Source organism: Mastacembelus armatus, chromosome 17, assembly GCF_900324485.2.
Source record: "Mastacembelus armatus chromosome 17, fMasArm1.2, whole genome shotgun sequence".
Lineage (NCBI taxonomy): Eukaryota > Metazoa > Chordata > Actinopteri > Synbranchiformes > Mastacembelidae > Mastacembelus > Mastacembelus armatus.
Window position 1 is genome coordinate 17293689 of NC_046649.1, and position 20734 is coordinate 17314422.

Sequence of the window (20734 nt, forward strand, 5' to 3'; positions counted from 1 at the left end):
GCATTTTCCCCAGAATAACATCCATCCATCCATCCATCCATCTTCTATACCCGCTTTTTCTTTGTTCAGGGTCACGGGGATCTGCTGGAGCCTATCCCAGCTCTCTCTCGGGTGGAAGGCAGGGGTACACCCTGGACAGGTCACCAGTCTGTCGCAGGGCCACATATAGACACACAAAGACAGACAACCTCACACACTCACACTCACTCCTACGGGCAATTTTAGAGTCACCAATCAACCTGACATGCATGTTTTTGGACTGTGGGAGGAAACCGGAGTACCCGGGAGAACATGCAAACTCCACACAGAAAGGCCGGGATGCGAACTCACGACCTTCTTGCTGTGAGGCAACAGTGCTAACCACTCAGCCACCATGCTGCCCCCAGAATAACATCCTCATTGTTAATGTGGATAATATTCAGCATCAATTTCTCAAATGGATTCCCCTCATCTAAATCAACACCCACTGTCATTTGCTCAAATTTATTTTAAGGATAATAGCCTCTGGTCTCATGTATCACACAAGCCAGTCTGTCAGAGACCATCACATCACAAGTGTCACTTGCATATGTCTGACTGCAACAGGAGGCATCAACCAGATCGACCGGCAGCTGCAGATGACACTCTTCTCTCTTGGGTGAAGATAAGTGGACTTGAGTGAGACAAAAAAAGTGTGAAAAACAAACAAAAATGCTATTTACAGCTACTGTTGCCTTTCTACCATTACCACCTATTCTCCCTGTTCATAAGGCCTTTGTTTGAAAAACCAGAAAAACAACTCAGTAAATGAAGTTTTTAAAACAATAGAAACCTTTTCTGAGTCAGGTTTTTGGCAGAAATTTACACTGCAACAGAACAAACTAAGTATTGGGAGTCTAAGACTCATTAACAGCTCATGTGCCTGCCTATAAATGGGCTTCACTAATAAATGTACCATTCAAGTAAACAATGCAGTCTCACAAACAAGTTTGGGACCTAGCTCTTTTTCTGCAGTGTCATAATTAAACTGACAGACTCACTAACTAATTGAGAGACTGAGTTGTCGACTTCAGCAGTCAAATTATCCATGAACCATAGACTTTAACACACACACACACATATAGAAGTTTCAGCTGTGTAAACAGCAATCTCAAGCTACACACCCAGCATGGCTGGTGAATGTAGGCACATAGTTAAGACTCAGAACAGTGTTAAGTATTTTTAAACAATCTTTAGTCCCTCAGCTAAGTGCAATACTAAATCACTGATGTATGTTAATTAGTTGATTGAATATGCCATCTATTAATAAGACATTGTCAAATAAAAAATGAAACCGGATTTATTAAATATTCTTACAGATAAGTAAAATGTAAGAAGCTGCCCTTTAATTAACACAGGGAGTTAACAGTTCCTGGCTTCTTATAATAGGTTTTCAAGTGACATAGTCTAGTTAAAACTCTGAGAGGAGGTGAAAAGCAACAAAGTGGGTATTATACTATCTACAGCTGTCTTAGGAAATAGCAATTACTATACAAATACATACTGGAGCAACTGAAACAAGCAGTAAAGTCTGCTTCCTTTGATAGTCATTTCTCAGATGTATTGCATTATATTTAATAAGAAGTTGACTTGTAATTTTAATCGCAGATAAATCAGTTATGTACAGTGAGAAGCAATGTATCAGTAGAAAAAAGATTTTTGTTTTTTTTACATTATTCCATTTTTGATTTTGCACTTATTTTACCTCTGTGATATATCTCACCAATCACCACCATAAAGTCAAATCTATTTTTCTGTTATAGTCAAAGATAAATAAGAGGCACAACTGACATATTTGTGAAGATAAAGAAAGTTTTTGTAAAAATGTAATGAATCACTAAACACCCAGGACCAACATGTGTCAATACTTTTCTGAAATGTCCTGCTTTTATAGAATGGGACAGTATTGGCCACACCTCGTACGCATAGTGTCCAGTGAGTCTTGTGCTTGCAGTGCATGCCCTCCTCCACTAGATGTCCTTCTTGCCTGTGTCACAGCTGAGGACTCTCCCTCAGGATGAACTTTCCTGTCTGGCATTTTAAGCTCAACTGAGGCAAATGAAGACAGACTGCCATTTTTATTTGCACAAGTTTTGGAAGTATCAATAGTAGGAGACACCCTGAAGCCTCTGCCTTTGACACTACTGTCTTTTTTACCACTTTTGACACTGCAGTTGTCCAAAAATGGGTCAGAATCACTTCCATGTGGCATGTTATAGTAGGTGCACTTTGGAGTTGGAGGCTTTGCCATTTCCTCGAGCTCTGATGAGGATATGGCGGCAAGAGGGTTGTGCATGGTTTTATAATGAGGTGGGGTATCCTCGCTAGAGTTTTCCTGGCATGTGTCAATGGAGGTGCTATCCAAATGACCATACATTCCCAGAGAGAGTGGAGGAGATTTTCTTATGAGGTGGTTCTCCTTCAGCAGCCACCTTCCTTGATCAATCAAAACTCCATCAGTTGAGTCCTTTCCCGAGGTGAAAAAAACACACTGTGTGGCCTCCGGTGCAGCTTCAGCATCTGCCTTTAATGAGCTCTCAGCACTAAAATACGACAGATCCTCCCTCGAGGTTTTAGCTCCTGAATCGTGGGAAGAGAAAGTTTCTGCACTTTTTAATCTTGAACTTTGTGAGATTTCTGAATTACTTGCAACAGAGAGTTTGGACTTAGCTTGCGTCACATCTGCTCTCCCATTAAGCATATGAGTCTTATGTCTGTAGACTGGAAAAGGTCTGTCTGAAGCTTCTTCACTGCTTTCTGTGACAATATCTAAAGAGTCCTGTGTATTGTATCCACCACTTTCCGTAGTTTCTGGTCTGTAATCAGACAAATCAGAGGTGCTTGGGCTTGGGAGACAGTTTAGGCCATACAAACTATCTTTTCTATTTTTTGGAACAACAGTTTGCAGAGTTTGTGCAACTTGAGCATAATCTGGCTCTATCTTAATGTTCCCCCGTGCGTCATATGTGAAAATAAGCGAAGAAGACTGTAGGGCAGAATTAATAAAGTCAAGTAACTCCTGTGATACTTCCACAGGATGTGAGAGGTTGCTGCCTCTGTCCTCATGATGCCCCTCTCCCTCGTCTGTGTCAAGTCCATTAAAAGCCTCCGTCCCATCATCTTTGTCATCCTCACACTGGCCATTCAAGGAATATTTGGTTGGTGATTCAGTGTTTTGTTCTGTATTTGCTTCATAGCTACTACTCTGCTGCTGCCAGTAAGATGCCTCCTCTAATACATTTTTCCAGCCCCCTACATCTTTGGTAACATGTACCTCTTCTACCTTGTTGCTCAAGTCCTGCTTTTCCTCTTGCTTTTCCTCCTGCACTAATTCCTCATTTAATGCCTTTTCTTCATCATCTTCCCTCTTTTCTTTTATATTCTCCTGAGTCTCCATCTCCTCTTCAACATCACTCTCTTCTACTGATTCTTCTAGACTATCTTTGATATTCTCAATAGCTTTCCTGCTCTCGTCAACCTCATCATTAATTTCTTCCTCATCTATTTCGTTGTCAGGTTCTTCTTCCTCCTCCTCCTCATCTGTGACCACCATAGTTCTCTTTTCTGTTGTATTTTCAATCCCATCCTCACCATAATGTTCCTCTTCCTGTTCTCCTTCTTCCTCCTTCTCCTCTTCCTCCTCATCTTCTTCCTCCTCCTCTTCCTCCTCCTCATTGATTTCCTCACTACCCACCTCAGATTTGACCTCTTCCTCATCCATTTCCTCAGTAACCACATCAATTTCTTCTTCTCCTTCTTTCTCATCTACCTCCTCAATTGTATTTTCTACTTCCTTTTCCTCATTTGTGCCCTCACTGGCTGTCATTGCTTCTTCTTCTTCTACACCTCCCTCTGTAACCACATCCACTTCTCCTTCTTCTTCATCTTGCCCCTCTTCAATGGCATTTTGTACCTCCTCTTCCTCTTCTGTCTCCTTTATACCCTCTACCACTTTTTCCTCTGGATTGTTCTCAGTAACCACCCCTGCTTCTTCTTCCTCTTCCTCATCCTCTTCCTTCTCTTCTTCCTCCTGCTCTTCAACAATATTTTCTACTTCCTCTCCTTCATCTGTCTCCTCAATAACATATCCTTCTACATCATTCTCAGTAACCACTTCTGATTCTTCTTCTTCCTCCCCCTTTTTTTCAATCTGCTCCTCAATATTTTCTATATCCTCTGCTTCATGGCTTTCCTCAGAAAACTCCTCTGCTTCTTCTTCAATCTCCTCATCTTCCTCATTAACATATTCCATGCCCCTCGCTTCCTCCTCTGTTTCCTCAACAACCTCTCTCTCATCTGTCTCTTCAGCACTGTCGCTCTGTCTTGTTTCTTGGACTTCCTCATCTGTTAGTCCCTCCTCTGTCTCTGTGACCACTTCTTTCTTTCCTTCTTCTGTTTCCTCCTCCTCATCTAGTGTCATCTCTTCTTCTGTACTTTCCTCTACTTTCTCGACAGATTCCTCACCACTTGCATTCTCTGCTTCCCATTTATCCTGTTCCTCATCATCTTCCCCTGCTGCCTCCTTTCCTCTTTCTTCCTCTATTTCCTTTTCTATATTTTCAAGATTCTCACCATCATCGACATTTATCTCTTTCATATATCCATCCCCTCCAACGTTCTTGTCCTTCATATCCCCCTCTACCTCTACCTGGCCTTCCTTTGCTTCTGTCTCATTTTCCTTGTCGCTTAAAGGCAAATCTCTTTCTATCTGTGATACTTCTGAATCTTTCACATCCCATCCCGCTTCCTGAACTCCATCAGGTTCATACTCTGTCATCTCCTTTGCCTGTTCAGAATATACAGATTGCATTTTATTTAAGTCATCCATCTCTCCATCATCACTAGCCTGTTTTTTCTCATCAGCCATGCAAGTGCTATCAAGCTCTGGGGATTGTTTTGTTTCATCAGCAACAAAATGTTCTACATCTTCCTCTGAATCAGACTGGTTTCTTTCAGTTTCTACAAAAGTGCTCTCCTCCACAGGGTAAAAACTTTTGGCCTGTTGGATTGTTGAAGAAATCTCTTCTCTAAGATCTTGTGGCATATTCAGCTCCTCCATCAACTCATTGATATCCATATGCTGATCCTCAAATATGTCGCCGCCTTCAGAGACAACATCCAGAGCAAACTCTGTTTCTGAAACTTTAGGAGAAAATGGTTCACTTTCAAGCCTTTCCCTCAAAGTCTGGAAATCCTTCCAGCGTTCTCTAAATTCAGAAGACGCTCGGCTTTGCAAATCTGTCAGACTTGCCCTCTGCTCTTCTTCATCCTCAATGGCAGAAATCTTCTGCAGGGATTCCATCATTAGCATTGCCTCTGAGGGGCTTCTAGATTGGTTACTGTCTCCTCGGGCAGAGCTTGTTATACTATCTCTCAGAGTCATCACTGACAAGAATGACAAGAAGGCTTTACATGATGAGCCAAACACTAAAGCTACATGTGTTGAGAAATCAGGAAGGCTGCTGGATTTCTCAAGATTGGATTTTGTGGTGGTATCAGAAGCCCTTCTGATGCACTGAATCGATGAACAAAGTTGTCGCAGGACAGGTTTCATCTTTGCCTTGGGGCTCAAAATGTTGGGTGAGGGTGATTCACTGTCTGCTGGACCAATGGCCTCTGCAGATTTATGTGCCCTCAGTCTGCTCTCTTGAGGTACAGGATCCACTCTGACACTTGGCATTGAAACACATAAACCTCTTGTTTTCTGGTCAGTGTGCAGCATATATGGCATTGGCCCTTCATGGTAAAGAGGTACTGATAGACAAGAAGCTGATTTCTTGACAGCATCTCCAGGAGGTAGACAGTATTCATCTACATTAGTGTGACATTCATCCTTTTCATCAATTTCAGAGTCACCACCTATCTGAAACACAACCTTTGTCTGAGGTACTGATTCATCTTGCATTGACTCGTCTGTGTAGGGTACCTGATCTGGACTGACATTTTCCAACCAGTTCTCAACGTACTGGTGGATATCTGAGGGCGTAGGGTTGAGAGAAGGCATTGAGACACTCTCACTTAGCTCTAATGTTTTTTTCGGTGATGAGATTATGTTTTCAGTCATGGATTTAGGTTTGCTAACTGTCTTTTTGCTTGATAAAAGGGATTTTTTAGGTTGTAAAATTTCTGACATGTTCTTTTTCATTTGAGGCCTTACAGTTGGGGTATTTACATTATGACCATTGTCTCTAGGTGTTGCTTTATTTGTGCCTTGTCTCTTAGGTGGGGTGTTTTTCAGATTTTCATCATTAACTGATAAGGCTGAGTCCTTTTTGGGTGCTTTTTCAAATTCATTTAATTTTTTAGATTGGTGCTTTTCCTCTTTCTTTTCTGGTCCTTTATCCTTTTGACCATTTTTAGCACTTTCCGATGAGCTCAAACTCTTTTTTCCCAAACTGACACTGCTGCTGAGTTTGTCAGGCGATGACTGTTTGCTGTTTTGTGAAAGGCTCACTACGCTTTCCTTTTGTTTTTGTTTTTTATCTGAACTGCTTGTTGACGTTGAACTCTTGTTATTCTTAGAAGTCATCTTTTTATTCTTTTTACCTTTAGGACTTTTCTCCTTGTTTACTGTCAGATCAATTTGGGAATTTGTTGCTGTTTGAGTCTCACTATCAGTTACTAAAGATAGATTGTTTGTAATCTTATGTGTTGCGGATACTGGCTCTGATGACAATGATAACATCTCCTCTTCCTGTCTTTCTAGTGAGTTAGCAGCAGGTGGCTGCCAGCTACAATCTATATCACAATCATTACTGGATGAATGTGACCGTGACTCGGTGGAGGGTTTGCTGTCTTGTGCCGTAGAATCATGCAAAAGTAAGCCATCTGCACTATATTCCTCATTTGCAAAATAGTTGTCATAGCACCCTTGACTCTCATAAATATGCATCACAGTTTCTGTAATCTCCATCCCATTATTCTGTATTTGAAGGACCTCAGCTACTCCTGATGATTTCATGGAGGAGTGGGAGTCTTTGTTGGACGCTCCTGCAGATGCCGTTTTCCGAGGCTTTGGGATTGGCCGGTTGCTGCTCCTGTTGTGGCTGACAATGCAGTATCCCTCAGATGACTCACCATCCACAGTCCTGTCCATGTAGGAATAATGTCCCAAGATGTTTTCCTGAACACCTGATTCTGTCACTTTTTTCACACTCTCAACAGATGCTGTCTTTTTAACATACCGTGGACCTGGCGTAGGAGTGCGTTTAAAAGTTGTTTTTCCCAATGCCGTGGAAGTGTAGCTCTCAAATACTGTTCCACTGTTAAAGCCAACACCTTTTCCAGATGGATGGTTTTCCTCTTTAGTTTCATCATCACTGATGCTAGAGGACTCTTGGGAAATGGCATTGTTTAAGTTGGGTGAGCTATTGCCCGACTCAGAAATCGAGGCACGAGCTGTCCTCTTGCTAAAGCTGGAGCGGCTGAGTGTGGTAGTCCAGTGGAGCAACTCCTCTTCTTTAATGGTCAGACGCACTTTCATTTCTACAGTCATGCTGCCATCTTGATTTACACGGAAAGACTTTTCAATGTCATCGTCCTGAGGTACAATGCAAGTGTGATGCTCATTATCTACCTCACCGCATGTTTCCATGGATGTGTAATGCTGGTTGACTTCTTTTTCAAAGGATCCATTGTGCTGATGCTGGTGGGCATGGATGCTTCCATTTCGAGATTTGTTTATCTGGTTGACAATATATCGCTCTGATGATAAAGAGAAGTTTCTTGAACCTCTTCCACTTGAGAAAGATTTGTTGTTCTCTGGTTGGAGAAGTGTGATGAAAACACACGTGTTTGTGAAAAACAGGGGAAACAGAGAGAGAAAAAATATGTTAGGACATAAAAAGCATCATATGATTTTCATATTAGTTTGCTAGAAATATTGAATTTAATATTATAGAGCACAGATGAGGAGGTGACATCCTTAGCCAAGTCCTTGATCAAATCATGGAAGAAACTTTTGGGTAATTATTCCTTTCTGGCCTACTTCTACTTAAATGTGTGCAAATTCGATTTTTCTTTTTCTTTCTTTTTTGAGAAAATGATATACTTGATGGGCAGCACAGTGGAAGAGTGTTTCGCAGTGCTGTCGCACAGCAAAAAGGTTCCTGGTTCGAAACTCAGTAGGGGTTTCTATGTTGAGTTTTCATGTTCTCCCTGTGTTTGCGTGGGTTTTCTCCAGGTGCTCTGGTTTCCTCCCACAGTCCAAAAACATGTATGTCAGGTTGATTGGTGACTCTAAATTGCCCATAGGAGTGAGTATGAGTGTGTGAGGTTGTTTGTCTCTATGTGGTCCTGTGGTGGACTGGTGACCTGTCCAGGGTGTACCCCTGCCTTTCACCCAAAGAGAGCTGGGATAGGCTCCAGCAGATCCCCATGACCCTGGTTAAGGAATAAGCGGGTATAGAAGATTTACGAAACACCCTTATTTGTTATAGATGAGATATGGACACCGTTGTCCTATTTTTATACTAAAAATTATGCCTCAGCCAGCAGCTGATTTAATTTCTTTAAACAAGGGGGAATAACTAGCCTAAACAGGTTCATTTTCCATCTATCCATCAGGTTTTAATTATGTCCTATGACAGATTCTAGCATTTATCATTGCTGACTATGCTGTCCTAAGAATACCAGATGGACCTGTTTATGAAAATTGGCATGGGCCATACTTTACCATTTACCCATAGAATTTATTAGCACGTACGAGCATTGGGCTGCAACGTAGATGGCTCCACAGTTTCAATGTACATGGACTGTGCCATCTGGCCTGTTCTGTGAAAACTGTAGTTTCCTAATCTGAATGGCTCGTTGCCCGCTGCGACAATGACTCCAGAGCATAAGATAAGTGCAGCAAGGCCATCAACCTGAAAGAAGAGGAGAAACAAGTTTGAAAGGTTAGTGTCAAAGTCAATGGAAACAAATTTATTTAATTGATGCATAATGAAACACTGCAGCACTTAATCTGAGCAGACCTCATTATGTATATGCAACTGCTGTTGAACATTCCTCTATGCACTCCGAGAACATTTCAGGTTGTAACATCATTTCCAAGTTGCATGAATTTCTTTATGGTGCATTCAAAGGTTCTCAAGATCCATGACCTTTAGCAGGAAGCTTGTTGTTGTTGTTTAAGGACATGTAGGATTACCGAGTGATAACTCACTGGGGGGTAGAACACCTCTTAGCACTTCTTGGAATACAGCATATAAGGAAACAGTGTAAAGGTCCTGATTCTTAATCCCAGAAATATTTACTTACAATGAAAATAAACCCAACATATTTATCTATGTTAGCTCTGCAATTATAGGATATATCATCTGTACCAAACAAAGACTGTCTAAAGAAAAAAAATCTAAACTTAATCTAAATTGTGCATGACAGCAGAAGTCCTATACAACCACGAAGTAATTTACATCATAGTAATTTTGATATTTTTTTAGCTAAAAAACAACTTTATGTTGGATGGGCAGATATGACATCAAGCTCCACTTCTAACTCTCTAACAGTTACATGTCAAACTATTCCAAGACTTTATTTAGCCCTGATAAAGCTGATGTTTTCACCCAGTGATTATTCCCATTATTAATTTAGTTAACACTTACTCTTCTGCCATCTGTAGAATAGAGTTTCAGCACTGGAAACTGAAGGATTTGGGAAAGGTAATCCAGCAAAGCATCAAATGTTGGTGCTGTTCTCCTCTGTAAAACAATTGTGCGTTTAACAGTGGGATCCTTGTTTTTGATGACCACAAGCCTCTTTGGCGTCCTTACTGCCACCCTCTCAGTAACCTTTGCCGGCCTGCTGGAAACTTCATTCCTTCTGCCAAACTGGAGTCCTTGGCGCCTCCGTTGCCCTCCTGCACTGAGGAGTCTGGTGGTATTCCATGGTACCTGACGCCGGTTCACTTCATCCAGGTTTAACGGCTTCACCCGTTTTTGATCAGAACACACATAACATCCACCATCCTGTAAGTCGTCTAAACCCCTAACAAGGTGGGTCCCACGTGGTGTGGTGATGGTTCTCACACCAAATGGCAGAGGCACTTTCTTGGAAAGAGCATCCAGCAGAGCATCAAATGTCTTGAAGGTGCGAGCATTGATGACCATGCGATGCCCACTGAATTGATAGTCACCACTTTTGTAGAAACATACTCTTTTTGAAGCTGTGGGATCAGAGTTGGGCTGTAAGGGTCGGGTGGGTAACGTCTGCCCACTGCCAGAGGACAATGCCTGAAGAGGCGGCTCTTGGATGGTTGTGTTACTCATATTGTGTGGAGGAGACTAGAAAGAAAGTAATAAGTAACAGTTATTATTGTAGTTCAATATAAATTCTGCTGTAGAAGTGATACTAAAAAAGTGAAAACTTGCTAAGCTACTCCTTCTGAGTGCAATCCATTTCTCCACATTGTTGCATGTCTATCTACAAAAAACCAGGATAGTGCCTGTCAAAATAAAATCAGTAACACACGATGGTCCAAAAGCACTGCAAACAACATCCTCCAAAATAATCATACCTCACTTAAACAGTTTTAATAAAAATTACATGTTATCGCCTTCATGAAGGGAAGGCTGCTGTATTAAATAGTATTTCAGTCGGTTGCACTTAAAACACTGGCAAATGAGTATATATTAATATCTTGTTTATATTTACATTAATGCTTTCATAGATAATACAGGTGACATTAATGTTGCATAACATCAATAAGCTTAAATGCAGAACAGTAGAAAACAGTATGAGTTGTACATTAAGAGATAAAACATGGTGTTAAAGCTTAGTGTGTCTGTTATCTATCATGTGCAAGAGGTTTCATAAGTTGTATAATAGCCCACACAGTAAATCTAGTCATTCTGAAGAACAATGTCAGAATGAACTAATTCATTATGGCAACAATAATAACCCTTGAACAACCTACCTTTACTGTCTAGCTAGATGTAGATACAGACAAAGGCCATGCACACCTGCAACGTATCAACTAATCAGATAAATTATACCCTGCCAAAATGACTGACTGGCAAACAAACTTCACGGTGGAAATTTAATGAGCATGGCTTACCGTAGACCTCACATTTCCCCTTAATTATGACGGCTAAAATAACAGAAAGTGTGCAGTCAGTATTCCTCAGAGCACTGGTGAAAGCCTCTCAGCAGTGTTTGAGGGCTATTTTAGGACATGCATCATCATGGCCAATTTGCTTAATCTTTGCTCACACTTAATCAGTATATCAAGATTAGGTAACAAACAAAGGAAATTCAGAGAAACCACAGAAAACTGAAAATGTTTATTTCTATTAGTATAAGGGTCAAAAAAATTGTTCACATTTTGTTTTCCTGAAGGATTGGCACTACAGTTTTATTTGTTTAATGGATATAAGTGAATCAGTATCTAACAGGTTTGGTGAGTAACAGTGTAAGTAAGTAAATAACGAAAGTGGTAGTGAAATTCAAATGAACTCTGCGAGTCAAACAATATTAGCAAACCTTTACCACTTCAGATAGATATCACAGGTGGCTCGGACTATTTCTAATTTGCAAGCAGCCCTGCATAATCAGATTTAAGAAGTCTTTGCCTAATAGGGATTAGGTTAAAGATTTTGTGCACTTGTTGACAGCATGAGGCAAAATAAGGTCTTCAGAGAGCACTTTTACCACACAGCAGGTACTAGAAATCCACCTGCATACTTGGGAACACACAGTGCATCAGTATTTGCACTTGTTGAGGTTACTGCTACATATAATTAGTTAGAAATATAAAAATGATACTGGGAATTCTGCAGGATTGTATTCAAACTTCAAAAGTTGATACAGTATGTTAAAAAAAGCTGGTATTTTGTAGTACGTTTTCACTTGAATATTTATCTGTTAACAGTGGCTAATGATTTAATTGCATCAGGTGTGAGAGCTGTGTCACTGCAATGACTGGGACATGTGCCGATTGCCAACTGCCTTTGGCTGAGTGAAACGCTACTAAAATCTCCCCTTACCACGTGCAGTGTGTGGGAAGATGATGACTGGGTGTTGGGGGGGGGGGGACTGTAGGAAAGGTCTGGGTAGGTCACACAGGGCCCACTGTAAGGGAAACATTATTACATTATTTATACTATTTAATTTCAGTGTGAATAAGCATGAAATAAAAGCTTGATGCTTTGCCACTAGTTTTGAAAAAGAGGTGAAAAACATGGGTGTTGGCATATAATTTGACCTTTCTGAACTGTATACTGTATATTTAACTATGATAACATTTTTGCACAGTTAAATAATTCAAATAATTTGCAGCCAAGCTTCAGTCACTAGGTAGTAATATCCCATGCTGGTCTGTTTGGATTAGCAAGATCCAAATTAGTGAGTCAATCAGTGTCACATAAATGCAGTAAGATCAACAGTGGCACCATCATGGCCTATATCCTGTTCCTCAAAGGTCACAGGTTTGATCTGCACAGCAGCCATTAAAAGCCATTTCAACCAAAGGCTCCCTGAGCAAGACAAAACAACCTTCAGTGACTCTTAATTATGCTGAATGTTACAATTTTTATTCACTTACAAAATGTCAGATCAACTAACCCAAAATGAGAAACAACTTAATTATTCAAATGCAACAAATCAACAAGAGAAAATACACATATCACTGTATCACCCTGACCTGCTAATTATCTTCTTGATTGGTAGCCTATAAAAACAGAGATGGTGACATTTATGTGACGTCACATGACCCAGATGTTTTTCATTCAACAGCCACCGTCCATTATTATTGTTGACCCAGGTAAACAGGCAGGTAGCTAGCAGTCTGGCGCTATTTGAGAGGAGAAAATGCCAAAATACAAAGAAAACATAAAAAATTATGAATGCACTGATTAATGTACACTGGCTTCGCTGACAGGAATCATGGGTTCCGGATCGATTAACTCACCTTGAACTGATCTTGCATCAGCTATTCGGGTCTGTTACACGGAGGCTGCTGTGCGGTCCCGGTCCGTCTGGCAGACGCCGCCGCCGCTTTCGCCTCGGTGGTGTGGTCTTTGTCGCGAATTTTCTTTCCCATTTCGCGTCTGATTTTTTTTATCCCATCAGTGGGTCAACATGGGCAAAAAGGAGGAAGAGGAGATAATCAGGATTGCAAAGAAGATTGATAAAATGGCGCAGAAGAAAAACGGGGTGAGACGTCTGATAAGAATGAATGCTTACCTGTGTTGATGTGTAGCTGCCATTGGCGCTAAGTGGCATCTAGCCAGTTCGGTGATTGCCAACACTTCACTACAGTATTTTCCCATCTCTTTACCTTCACCCTCACTCCCAACAATAAGCTCCACTTTTGAAATACCCGTAGTTTTGACCACCTAACTGGTTAGCTGCAAACAGCTAACTAGCTAACTTGGAAGTCTGTCTATGTTAACGGGCTGCTAGCAGTTAGCCAGATAGCAGCACAATAGTACTTGTTAGCTTTGTACCTCGCAGAGTAATAACATGTTGGGTCATACAGTTTTTTATAACAACTGTAGTGAAACAGCTAGTGTCAGCTAAAATAAACAATAAAGCTGTTTTCCTAAGCAGGACATACGAAGTAGCTCGTACGTCGGCTAACTGTTTTGGTCGTTTAGCTGCTAACTGCCTAGCTAATGTCAGTGAAGCTGAACTATCGTAATAAAGGACTGCAGCCAACGAATATATTAATAATCTTTTACTGTGTCCACGAATAATTTGGTGCCTAAACTGTCCGGACACAATGAAATGTCTATTACAATATAACAGTTCAAAACCTTGTTTACTATTGTATAACTCATTGTCACAATGAGTATAAGCAAACAGTGGAGTTTAATTATTAGTGCAATATATGTTCTCTTTGCTTTGCTTTAAAATTCACTTTAATCATGTTGTCAGTATAATAATAACTATTTAACTCATATTCTCTAACTTACTTAGACTTGAGAAATTATTAATGAACAAAAGGGACGTCTGCAAAAATTGGCCAATATGCGTGAAAAATTATAAGAAAATAGGTTTTTGTGTGAGCTGGTAATGATGCAGTAGTGAATGTTAACCCATGTCTGTAAAGTGTGTTGTGTGAAATGGGTGAAAATGTAACCAAGCTCCCTTCCCTTCTCCCCATCCCTCCACTGTCCTCTGCAGGCTGGGGCTCTGGATCTATTAAAGGAGCTACGCAATATCCCCATGACCCTGGAGCTGCTTCAGGTATCTTTGCTTGTTTTCGTCTCATCACTCACACATGAAGTGCTCAAACCATGACCTAATGCCTAATGTTTCCACAGTCTACCAGGATTGGGATGTCTGTTAACGCCATACGCAAGCAGAGCACAGATGAGGAGGTGACATCCTTAGCCAAGTCCTTGATCAAATCATGGAAGAAACTTTTGGGTAAGTATTCCTTTCTGGCCTACTTCTACTTAAATGTGTGTAAATTAGATTTTTTTTTTTTCTTTTGAGAAAAGGATATACTTGATGGGCAGAACAGTGGATGAGTGTTTCGCAGTGTTGCCGCACAGCAAAAAGGTTCCTGGTTCAAAACTCAGTAGGGGTTTCTGTGTGGAGTTTGCATGTTCTCCCTGTGTTTGCTTGGGTTTTCTCCAGGTACTCCAGTTTCCTCCCACAGTCCAAACACATGTATGTCAGGTTGATTGGTGACTCTAAATCGCCCATAGGAGTGAGGGTGAGTGTGTGTGGTTGTTTGTCTCTATGTGGCCCTGTGATGGACTGGTGACCTGCCTTTCACCCAAAGAGAGCTGGGATAGGCTCCAGCAGATCTCTGTGACCCTAAATAGGAATAAGCAGATATAGATAATGGATGAATGGATGGATATACTTCATGTACAGTGGGTACGGAAAGTATTCAGACCCCTTTAAATTTTTCACTCTTTGTGTCATTGCAGCCATTTGCCAAAATCAAAAAAGTTCATTTTATTTCTCATTAATGTACACTCAGCACCCCATCTTGACAGAAAAAAACAGAAATGTAGAAATTTTTGCAAATTTATTAAAAAAGAAAAACTGAAATATCACATGGTCATAAGTATTCAGACCCTGTGCTCAGTATTGAGTAGAAGCACCCTTTTGAGCTAGTACAGCCATGAGTCTTCTTGGGAATGATGCAACAAGTTTTTCACACCTGGATTTGGGGATCCTCTGCCATTCTTCCTTGCAGATCCTCTCCAGTTCTGTCAGGTTGGATGGTGAACGTTGGTGGACAGCCATTTTCAGGTCTCTCCAGAGATGCTCAATTGGGTTTAGGTCAGGGCTCTGGCTGGGCCAGTCAAGAACGGTCACAGAGTTGTTCCGAAGCCACTCCTTTGTTATTTTAGCTGTGTGCTTAGGGTCATTGTCTTGTTGAAAGGTGAACCTTCGGCCCAGTCTGAGGTCCTGAGCACTCTGGAAGAGGTTTTCTTCCAGGATATCTCTGTATTTGGCCGCATTCATCTTTCCTTCAATTGCAACCAGTCGTCCTGTCCCTGCAGCTGAAAAACACCCCCACAACATGATGCTCCCACCACCATGTTTCACTGTAGGGATTGTATTGGGCAGGTGATGAGCAGTGCCTGGTTTTCTTCACACATACTGCTTAGAATTAACGCCAAAAAGTTCAGTCTTGGTCTCATCAGACCAGAGAATCTTATTTCTCATAGTCTGGGAGTCCTTCATGTGGTTTTTGGCAAAGTCTATATGGGCTTTCATGTGTCTTGCACTGAGGAGAGGCTTCTGTCGGGCCACTTTGCCATAAAGCCCTGACTGGTGGAGGGCTGCAGTGATAGTTGACTTTGTGGAACTTTCTCCCATCTCCCTACTGCATCTCTGGAGCTCAGCCACAGTGATCTTTGGATTCTTCTTTACCTCTCTCACCAAGGCTCTTCTCCCATGATTGCTCAGTTTGGCTGGACGGCCAGGTCTAGGAAGAGTTCTGGTCGTCCCAAACTTTTTCCATTTGAGGATTATGGAGGCCACTGTGCTCTTAGGAACCTTGAGTGCTGCAGAAATTCTTTTGTAACCTTGGCCAGATCTGTGCCTTGCCACAATTCTGTCTCTGAGCTCCTTGGGCAGTTCCTTCGACCCCATGATTCTCATTTGCTTTGACATGCACTGTGAGCTGTAAGGTCTTATATAGACAGGTGTGTGCCTTTCCTAATCAAGTCCAATCAGTTTAATTAAACACAGCTGGACTCCAATGAAGGAGCAGAACCATCTCAAGGAGGATCAGAAGAAATGGACAGCATGTGAGTTAAATATGAGTGTCACTGCAAAGGGTCTGAATACTTATGACCATGTGATATTTCAGTTTTTCTTTTTTAATAAATTTGCAAAAATTTCTACATTTCTGGTTTTTTCTGTCTAGATGGGGTGCTGAGTGTACATTAATGAGAAATAAAATGAACTTTTTTGATTTTGGCAAATGGCTGCAATGACACAAAGAGTGAAAAATTTAAAGGGGTCTGAATACTTTCCGTACCCACTGTATATTGTGTAATTGTTTTTGCACCAATCATGGTATATTTTTAAATAAATGATTGGATACAGCTGTATGAAGCCCAAGCCAATATTGATCCTTTGCTTGTTGTGATACACTACCAACTGGGTACACTAGCTGTTGAAAATTTCCTTCAGCATGTTTGTAAATGATGTACAGTTGCTCTTTAACTTCTGGTGTTGTGAGTAACTGAGCTGTGCAGCAGCACAAACAAATAATCAGCAGTCTTCAGTTTCAGTGAAGACATCAACACTGGTAGTGTTGCAAACTGTGTGGGCAGCATGAGGGCAGGGGGTGCGCTGTTGCCTCACGGCAACAAGGTTCTGTGCTTGAACCTGCATACTGAGGTGTTTGCATGTTCTCCCCGGTTCTGTGTGGTTTTCCTCCAGGTACTTCAGTTTTATCTCAGTCTAAACACGTATGTTAGGTTACATGTGACTCTAAATTGCCAACATGTGTGAATATGGGCATGGTGGTTGTCTTTCTGTATGTCAGCCGTGTGATAGTCAGACATATAAAAGTATTGATTTTACTAACTTTAATGTTGGCCTTTGCTTGTATCACTCTGACTTGTATGATTTTCTAACACGGTTGCTATCACTTGTATTGCAGATGAGCCTGGAGGTGGAGACAAACCTTCAGACGAGAAAAGGAAAGAGCAAACAACACCTGTTTCTCCCTCACAGGGAAGCCCAGAGGCAAAAGAAGAAAGGTAACTATATGTTTCTTGAAACATTTGTGAATACTACACTTTAATATGTATATATGTTCTTTTTTTTTCTTTTTCTGTATTTTGCCTTGCTAACTTCTTTAGTAACTTATACTTCATTTTCTCTCATAGCAGCTCAAGCAGTAATTCCAGCAGCAAGAGTGAGTCTGCAGAAGTTGCGTCTAACACATTAATCAACACCTTTCCTCGGGCCCCCAGCACCTCTGACTCTATCAGACTCAAATGCCGAGAGATGCTGGCCAATGCTCTACAAACTGGAGGTAATCCTGATATTTTGATATGCACACTAAATTATCAGCATATCATATCTGTTTTTGTAGTTGACTTGACATATTCTAATTAATTTACAGAATATGTTCTATTTAGTTTGCCCACCCTCTGACATCTTTGTTTTTTTCTAGATGATTATATTGCTATTGGTGCTGATTGTGAGGAACTTGGAGCACAGATTGAGGAATATATCCTTTTTTGTGAATGGAAAATGTATTTGTGTTAATTCAGATTCTGGATATTGCTGCCATGTTTTCAGTGACATCTAATATTTTCTTTAAAATGATACGATGTCAGTAAACACATTATAGCTGCGCCAGATGTTGATTTCCAATTATTCATCCATCTGTTATGTTTTCCAATTTATCAATTAATAGTCTATAAAATGTCAACACTGGTGAAACATCAAGCACTGTCTTCAGTTTCTTAGAGTTCTGAGTTGTTCTGTCTGGTCAGTTGTGTGAAACTGAAAGTGAATTCCTTGACCTGTTATCACGTATCTTCCAAGAGTTTAAGAACACAGACATGAAATACAAGAACCGTGTGCGGAGCCGAATCTCAAATCTGAAGGATATGAAAAACCCAAATCTGAGGAGGACTGTGCTGTGTGGGAGTGTAACTCCTGAGCGCATGGCTAAGATGACTGCAGAGGTGTGTTTCTGTTGATGGCTTAATGTACATATTCGAGCAGTGCTCTGAATGGCTGTGTTGGCACAATTTTTCTAACATTTACTTCTGTGCTGTTTTACGTTGTTATAACCTGTTTATATTTTGTTATAACAGAATCAAATGGAAAGGTTTAGTTTATATAAGAGCAGCACTGTCTAATTTGTTTCTGTAGGAAATGGCCAGTGATGAACTAAAGGAAATGAGGAAGAATTTGACCAAAGAGGCTGTCAGGGACCACCAGATGGCCACCACCGGAGGCACACAGACTGATCTGTTCACCTGTGGCAAGTGCAAGGGGAAGAGCTGCACCTACACACAGGTAGATTCCATGTCCTTGTTGATACCTTCATGTACATAACAAAATGCCTTTGTTAAATAATATAGTGTCATAAAATAAGCATTTCTGCTCGTAAATTAGTGTTCAAGTTGGTGCCTGTATTTTTTGATACTGTGAGTTTTCTGTCATTTGTATGCAGCCCTGTTGTCACTATGACACTGTAGTGAAGGATTTGTGCTTTTTTGAATCATTACCAGGTTCAAACTCGCAGTGCTGATGAGCCAATGACCACGTTTGTCTTCTGCAATCAGTGTGGAAATAGATGGAAGGTACGTTGGTTTTGTCAGTATTGTGCACAATGCTGAAACAGTTAATCGATTTATCATTTAATTGATTGAAGGTGCAGTGTGTAAAAGGTGAAAGATTTAGAGCTAGTGTTTGGTTTGTCCTTTCTTGGCTACTGTAGAAACATGGTGGCTCAACATGGCTGCCTCTGTTATATTTTGATATTTTGTAGAATTTATTCATTGAATTACTGAAAAGATTTTAGTTGAATTATTGCATACACATTTGTCAATGAATTGATAAGTTTGACAGCCTGATATGCTGTGTATTATACGTAATTTCACTAGAGTGCTCAAACTGACAGATTCCTCAAGGGTAAAAGCTGTTGTGTGTGTTTATACCAAAAATCTACCCAGTGCAGTTACAATAGAAAGCCTTAGTAATAATTATCAAATTGTTTTTGTCAGAGTGGAAGAGGGGAGAAAATAACTCTTCACAGAGCACAGTTAGTCTTTGTTGATTTGTTTCTTTTTTATCTGTTTATGATTTAATCATCAGTGTTTTAAAGTAAAACTTCCAGTGTATGTGTAGGTATTAATTTGGTGTTTGTGTCCTAGTTCTGCTGAATCTGCAGACATCATCCACGGCACTTCAACAAGTAGCAAAATTCCTGGACCAGGTTCTGTCTATCTGCAACAGATTGGAGCTTTGTATATTGTGGTACATGGTACACAGCAAGCCATTGAAAGATGCCACTGCGGTTACTGTTTGAATAAATATCCTGTTCATAGATTGAGCTCATTGTCTGATCCCCTGTGCCCTATCCCCAAATCTCAAAATTAGTTGTTTCTCACTGTCAGATATATACGATCAACCTTTTATCATTCTCTTTTATCTGCATTTTTTTATATGTAGTTTTAACACTTTGGACAATGTTGTTTTGCTTTCCCCTCACAACATTGCATTCTTTTATTTAATTTCCCAATAAAGTGTAATCCATTTGATTAAAAAGAAGTGCTTTTCATTAGTGGTCTCTTATGGTGTGACGCACCTTTAGTCCCTTCTGGTTTATGTGAATCTTTAAAATTATACTAATGCAATCAAGGATCTGAGGGACGTGTGTGTGTCTGTGCTGTGGTGTATACATTTGTCATTGGTGGAATATTCATCAGTTCAAAGTGAATGCTGATGTATGCATATTAATCTGTCTGGGGACAGGATAATGTCATTGGCTGAACCGGGGGAGACTCACAATTGTTTCCCTTTCCTCGAGTTTTTTTTTTTTTTTTTTAATTGCCAGGTGCAACCACTCTGTGGTGAGCTGCTGTGCTGCCTTATCTCAACACAAACTGAACCCAGACCAGTGACAGAAGAGCAAAGTTGGTTTAATGATTGAATTGTAGGAAGGCTACATAGGCAGTGTTATTTAGTAACTACTAAGAATATGGAGATTGAGTGAGAAACATGTTTACAATTATGTTCTCAGCATCAAGTGCTTCACTGCACCTCAGCAGTTTAGGCCTGTAGCAGCAAAACTAGCGGATGGTTCAGGGTCACATTTGCTTGTCACTGATCACTAATCACTAAAACAGATGGGAAGTCTGGAACTTTAGTCAAAAACTTTGAGTAGGGTGTCATGCGGATAGTACACAATAACTTTCTGAAGGTTTTCAGTTTGGGTGTGAGAGTGGTTTAGTGACCAAACAATTCCAGTCATTAAAATTATTGTGCTTTATTTTATCTTAATCAAAATGCCCACAAGTCATTATTTTTCTTGGAGAATAGCAGAAAAAAAAATGAAACCATATACTGTAAACATTCACATTATTTGTTTTTTAAAAATGTATTCTTCAGTAAACTCAGCGCAAAATAACACATTTCATATAGTAAACAGGAGAAGAAACAACATTTATAGGCATCGCTCCAAACCGTTGGCTTAGATTGTGTTTTGAGGTTGATCTACACGGTGTATCCATCAACTCAAATTGCACATAGTAAGTTAAAGTTAACTCTAAGACAA

At 40.4% G+C, this 20734-nt stretch overlaps 2 protein-coding genes across 3 annotated transcripts; one reads left to right on the forward strand and one right to left on the reverse strand.

Annotated features, from left to right (window-relative positions):
• Positions 1 to 1906: 1906 nt before the first annotated feature.
• LOC113134783 (oxygen-regulated protein 1) lies at positions 1907 to 10283 on the reverse strand. The gene is made up of 5 exons (XM_026314304.1): positions 9621 to 10283; positions 8723 to 8882; positions 5945 to 7779; positions 4772 to 4795; positions 1907 to 4222 (listed from the first exon to the last, which is right to left on the reverse strand). The coding sequence occupies exons 1-5, from the start codon at positions 10281 to 10283 to the stop codon at positions 1907 to 1909; spliced, it is 4998 nt and encodes a 1665-aa protein (XP_026170089.1).
• Positions 10284 to 12941: 2658 nt separating this feature from the next.
• tcea1 (transcription elongation factor A (SII), 1) lies at positions 12942 to 19728 on the forward strand. Of its 2 annotated transcripts, none has more exons than XM_026314416.1 (10): positions 12942 to 13167; positions 14140 to 14202; positions 14280 to 14385; positions 17096 to 17195; positions 17328 to 17473; positions 17615 to 17671; positions 17980 to 18134; positions 18325 to 18471; positions 18687 to 18758; positions 19332 to 19728. In XM_026314416.1, the coding sequence occupies exons 1-10, from the start codon at positions 13093 to 13095 to the stop codon at positions 19338 to 19340; spliced, it is 930 nt and encodes a 309-aa protein (XP_026170201.1). In that variant the 5' UTR covers positions 12942 to 13092; the 3' UTR covers positions 19341 to 19728. The 2 variants fall into 2 exon arrangements, with proteins under 2 accessions (XP_026170201.1, XP_026170200.1); XM_026314415.1 differs by having other exon boundaries at positions 12944 to 13167; positions 17325 to 17473.
• Positions 19729 to 20734: the final 1006 nt, after the last annotated feature.

Coding starts and splice junctions, on each gene's coding strand:
- LOC113134783 (XM_026314304.1), bottom strand. CDS start 10,283: ATGAGTAACACAACCATCCAAGAGCCGCCTCTTCAGGCATTGTCCTCT. Junction 4,796..5,944: donor AAAATGTCAGTCCAGATCAG/GTACCCTACACA, acceptor CAGGCAAAGGAG/ATGACAGAGTATGAACCTGA. Junction 4,223..4,771: donor CAGAGTATGAACCTGATGGA/GTTCAGGAAGCG, acceptor GAAGAAGCAGAG/GAGTTTTCTGAGGAAAGCCA.
- tcea1 (XM_026314415.1), top strand. CDS start 13,093: ATGGGCAAAAAGGAGGAAGAGGAGATAATCAGGATTGCAAAGAAGATT. Junction 17,196..17,324: donor CCAGAGGCAAAAGAAGAAAG/GTAACTATATGT, acceptor TTTCTCTCATAG/CAGCTCAAGCAGTAATTCCA. Junction 17,474..17,614: donor CAATGCTCTACAAACTGGAG/GTAATCCTGATA, acceptor GTTTTTTTCTAG/ATGATTATATTGCTATTGGT.